The sequence below is a fragment of the Cherax quadricarinatus genome, chromosome 1 (genome assembly GCF_038502225.1).
Source record: "Cherax quadricarinatus isolate ZL_2023a chromosome 1, ASM3850222v1, whole genome shotgun sequence".
Classification (NCBI taxonomy): domain Eukaryota; kingdom Metazoa; phylum Arthropoda; class Malacostraca; order Decapoda; family Parastacidae; genus Cherax; species Cherax quadricarinatus.
The window spans coordinates 64,991,804-64,997,677 of NC_091292.1; the positions used below are offsets into that span (position 1 = coordinate 64,991,804).

The 5,874-nt window shown below is 35.7% G+C and overlaps 1 protein-coding gene across 1 annotated transcript in view; it reads right to left on the bottom strand.

Annotated features, from left to right (window-relative positions):
* Positions 1-206: 206 nt before the first annotated feature.
* Positions 207-5,874, bottom strand: part of LOC128685554 (uncharacterized) — a 37,340-nt gene continuing 31,672 nt past the window's right edge. Inside the window, exon 4 of the mRNA XM_070086278.1 lies at positions 207-547. Within this exon, the coding sequence (XP_069942379.1) occupies positions 417-547 (131 nt within the window). The 3' untranslated portion in view covers positions 207-416. The remainder of the gene's footprint in view (positions 548-5,874) is intronic.

The window sequence follows — 5,874 nt, forward strand, 5'->3', positions numbered from 1 at the left end:
TAGAAGACACCAAAGTGCATGACTGAGCATCGTTATAATACCTGCCAGCTTTATTGCTATATCTCTCCAATATTTTTTTTAAAAGATTGGCCAGTATGATACATGCAACATGTCACTCCGTTCTTAGAATGGCTCACCTGACCTCTAGTTGTATATATACTTGTTGCATTGTCTTTGATCTAGGAAGGAATAAAGCACTCAGGAGAAACGTTTCCTTAATAAATGTATTGAAATGTACTTACGTTTCTTTATTTACATATTGCTGGATACCTAAAACACTACCATACCTCTCAAGTTACTGGTGAGCACTACTAACAAAATTATTAATTTCGTGTGGATGGAGGTTTGGCACCACAGAAAGTGTTGCAGTGTCAGTGTTCTTGTCGAGCAGCACACTAAGTGGCACAGCGTCAGCGTCAGTGTTCTGGTGTTGTGGTGTAGTCTTCATCGTCATCGCACTTACTGAATCTCCGCCACATCCAGTGATAGAATCGTGCACAAGATGGATTGACAACGTTGTCGTCTAGAGCTTTTGGGCTGAGGGGACCTGTGAAAATTTTAATGCAAGTAAGATTTCATAGTCTTTTTTTTTACAATAAATCGGCCTCTAAATTAATGATTTAAAAAGAATTGGCTTATTGATTAGTGTGCTAGATTTAAATCCTGTCGACTGCACCATGGTCATTTAGGTTACAATATTCCTGAACATGACTCAACAAAACTTAAACACTATAATAACGTTTATTTCGGTCGCTTCGTGAACCGAGGAAGGTATCCCCATATTTCATACCTCCAGCTCTCTCTACCTTAAAGCAACTATAAGAATTTGGACAGAGTGCTACAGAAGTTTCTAATTTATCACATGATTAGTAAGATCTCAGTTCCTTCAATAAAATTACAAATTAGAGCATATACACCCAAGAAAAATAATTTAAACTTCACATTGCGAAAACCCAGTTTTGAAACCAAGCTGAAGAGGCATACTCTCCTTATCTCAAAAAGACCAGCATTTTAAAATACAACAGAATAATAAGTTTGAAGCAGCTCGGAATTTTCACTATCAAGTAATCTGCGTTGAAGCCTCACAACTCATGACACGAAAACAAGTATTTCAGTTTTCCCGACTGAGGCCTAAACAGGCCAAATTATTTAAAAAAAATTCTCTAAGTAAGACCAGAGTTTAGGGTTTAAATGTAAGTAATTAAGTTTTACTAAAGCTTTAGGTACATATTATGCAAATTTTACAATTATCTTGAGGGTACACAGATGTTATGTGTGTATAAAGGCATATTAGGTACTCTTAACTCATCATAATTCAATAAAGTTTAACACCTTGACGTATTTCTTCACAGAATCCAGTTTGATTAACAAAATTTGGAAATTTAACTTTTACTACCTAAAATGAAAGCGAAGTTTCCGTTGAGGAAAAAAATCAGCATTAACAATTTAAAGGTAACTTGAAGAGGCAGAATCCATCAAAATGTGCACCTATAAACTCTAAATGTGCACCTATAAACTTTAATATGCACCTATAAACTCTAAATGAGCACCTATAAACTCTAAATGTGCGCCTATAAACTCTAAATGTGCACCTATAAACTCTAAATGTGCACCTATAAATTCTAAATGTGCACCTATAAACTCTAAATGTGCACCTATAAACTCTAAATGTGCACCTATAAATTCTAAATGTGCACCTATAAACTCTAAATGTGCACCTATAAACTCTAAATGTGCACCTATAAACTCTAAATGTGCACCTATAAATTGTAAATGTGCACCTATAAACTTTAAATGTGCACCTATAAACTCTAAATGTGCACCTATAAATTCTAAATGTGCACCTATAAACTCTAAATGTGCACCTATAAATTCTAAATGTGCACCTATAAACTCTAAATGTGCACCTATAAACTCTAAATGTGCACCTATAAATTCTAAATGTGCACCTATAAACTCTAAATGTGCACCTATAAACTCTAAATGTGCACCTATAAATTGTAAATGTGCACCTATAAACTTTAAATGTGCACCTATAAATTCTAAATGTGCACCTATAAATTCTAAATGTGCACCTATAAACTCTAAATGTGCACCTATAAACTCTAAATGTGCACCTATAAACTCTAAATGTGCACCTATAAATTGTAAATGTGCACCTATAAACTTTAAATGTGCACCTATAAACTCTAAATGTGCACCTATAAATTCTAAATGTGCACCTATAAACTCTAAATGTGCACCTATAAACTCTAAATGTGCACCTATAAACTCTAAATGTGCACCTATAAATTGTAAATGTGCACCTATAAACTTTAAATGTGCACCTATAAACTCTAAATGTGCACTTATAAACTTTAAAATGCACCTATAAACTCTAAATGTGCACCTATAAACTCTAAATGCAAATAACACATCATCCATTTCATTAGATGTATCAGCCACTAAGATTTATTTTAATCAAATAATTATTAAGCAGTAGAGGTCGTATACAGCACTTGTGGAGTGGAAGACATTCAGAGTTCATCCGAAGAAGAGAAACAATCACTCCTCTAACTTGGATATTAAATGTGAATATTGAAAAAAAAAGTTATGGAGGTAACATAAAATTTAGATATACAGAAATTTTGAAGAGTGGATGGAGGAAGCATGGACGAAATTGATGTATTTTGGTATTTGAAAGTTCACTCTTTGATAGATGGATCTATGAAAGTAGAAATGAACTTGATGAGCACATAATATCATACTTAGTATAAAGTAAATGTACAACTATTTCAACAAATTTACTAGTTTTCACTTTAATGTAATTGCTTTTTCTCACAAAGGAAAAGTGACTCAGCGAAGAAAACTGCAATTCTTATTTTCACCTCTAAAACCTACGTCCAGGTAACCTGTTTTCCTGAACAACTTCAGTGATTTTAACCATCCTGGAACGTCAACAACACGTCATATCCCACTAAACCACCAATACTCAAAACCTCCTTTCCATCCAATCTAATTAACACATTGTGAACATTAAAATGGTATAAAATACCGACAGGTTGTTAGGTAAGACACATATGCAACAGTTAGGTATCTTCATTTCGAAACGTTTCGCCTACACAGTAGGCTTCTTCAGTCGAGTACAGAAAAGTTGATAGAAGCAAAAGAGACTTGAAGACGATGTAATCAGTGCATCACCGTTGACGTTTTGAGGTGGTCAGTGAGAATGGCTGGATTTGAAAGGGACCTGACCTCTCAACGACTACATTCTTACCTCTACTAGTGGCCTACATCTCACCTCCTAGCGTTATATAAGGCTCCATCCTGTCACTTCAACTCCATATTGTTTCAGACTATGGAACAATACTCTTCTCCAGACTGAGGGACTGACCACCTCAAAACTTCAAGGGCGATGGACTGATTACATCGTCTTCAAGTCACTTCTGCTTCTATCAACTTTTCTGTACTCGACTGAAGAAGCCTACTGTGTAGGCGAAACGTTTCGAAATAAAGATACCTAACTGTTGCATATGTGTCTTACCTAACAACTAGTTAACACATTCTAAATATCTTATTTCCTTCTTTCTTTCTTTCTACATGATAAAACCATCTCAACAACCACTCTTTCGCAACTTAATTTATTTCCTAGCCAATTTTGCACTCTTACCAAATGTCCTTTGTGTCAGTATTCCTCTGTGAGCTGTAATATTTAAGAGTCATGGATCACGTCCATATGAGAAGACTGCTATAAACCGATGTATTTTATAGTGACATCAATTGCCAGACTTCATATTGTGAAACACATATATGTGATTCACACCGTGGGAGCTGTTTTAAGTACTGATACCTCGACACACTTAACATTATAACATATATGTGATTCACACCGTGGGAGCTGTTTTAAGTACTAACACCTCCACACACTTAACATTATAACACATATATGTGATTCACACCGTGGGAGCTGTTTTAAGTACTAACACCTCCACACACTTAACATTATAACACATATATGTGATTCACACCGATTCACACCGTGGGAGCTGTTTTAAGTACTAACACCTCCACACACTTAACATTATAACACATATATGTGATTCACACCGTGGGAGCTGTTTTAAGTACTAACACCTCCACACACTTAACATTATAACACATATATGTGATTCACACCGTGGGAGCTGTTTTAAGTACTGACACCTCCACACACTTAACATTATAACATATATGTGATTCACACCGTGGGAGTTGTTTTAAGTACTGACACCTCCACACACTTAACATTATAACACATATATGTGATACACACCGTGGGAGCTGTTTTAAGTACTAACACCTCGACACACTTAACATTATAACACATATATGTGATTCACACCGTGGGAGCTGTTTTAAGTACTGACACCTCCACACACTTAACATTATAACACATATATGTGATTCACACCGTGGGAGCTGTTTTAAGTACTAACACCTCCACACACTTAACATTATAACACATATATGTGATTCACACCGTGGGAGCTGTTTTAAGTACTAACACCTCCACACACTTAACATTATCATTTTTGTCTTACATTTTTGAGAGTTAAAATGTTTGCAGTCACCAAGCCTAATATTTTGAAATATTATTGATAATTAATTTTTTTGTAGCATATAACTTTCTCGGTATTTTCATAATGTGATCTTTGTGGAACATTCTTTTATCTATAATTTTCCCTTGATTCCTCTATCTGGTTCCAATATAGTTTAAAAATATATATTCAACATGTCTCTTGTAATCACTTTCTTTTATTCTCATTAGAGTGCATATTTCTTCTCTCATTTCAATCATCAAGTTAACAATCCATTTTCTTAAGTTATCCAAGTCTTCTTGTAGAAGTATTCAATAATTATTGTAAGGATATTAAACAGGATTACAGTATATTTTCAAAAATTTCTTATACTTTTCAAAAAAATTCTAGTCAGAAAAGCAAATCAATTTCAAAATGTTTCACATTTTTTTATAATTCGTATGGGATCATTTCAACATTTTCTTCCTGTTATTCACCTTGATATTCTAATTTGATGTTGTCTTTCATGGTGAACTGAATCCATATTTTTTGCTAATTTAAATAAAGGTGATCATGATCGTCTAACTATTTCTTCAATGATCTCCATCTTCACTGCAACAGATAAGTGGAAAATTTAATTATGTTGATATAAATCAGGTTTTTGAAGTTTTAGCAAATCTCATAACTTAATTAAACACCCAGAAAATTCCCCCTCAGTGCATGTTTTACGTGTGTGTGTGTGTGTGTGTGTGTGTGTGTGTGTGTGTGTGTGTGTGTGTGTGTGTGTGTGTGTGTGTGTGTGTGTGTGTGTGTGTGTGTGTGTGTGTGTGTGTGTGTGTGTGTGTGTGTGTGTGTGTGTGTGTGTGTGTGTGTGTGTGTGTGTGTGTGTGTGTGTGTGTGTGTGTCTATGTGTGTATTTGTGTGTGTGTATGAATGTGTGTGTGTGCGTGCGTGTACTCACCTATTTGTACTCACCTATTTGTGGTTGCAGGGGTCGACTCACAGCTCCTGGCCCCGCCTCTTCGCTGATTGCTACTAGGTCCTCTCTCTCCCTGCTCCATGAGCTCTATCATACCTCGCCTTAAAACTATGTATGGTTCCTGCCTCCACCACATCACTTTCTAGGCTACTCTATGACTGAAGAAATACTTCCTAACATCCCTTTGATTCATCTGAGTCTTCAACTTCCAATTGTGACCTCTTGTGTCTGTGTCTCATCTCTGGAACATCCCGTCTTTGTCCACCTCGTCTATTCCGCGCAGTATTTTATATGTCGTTATCATGTCTCCCCTGACCCTCCTGGCCTCCAGTGTCGTCAGGCCGATTTCCCTCAACCTTT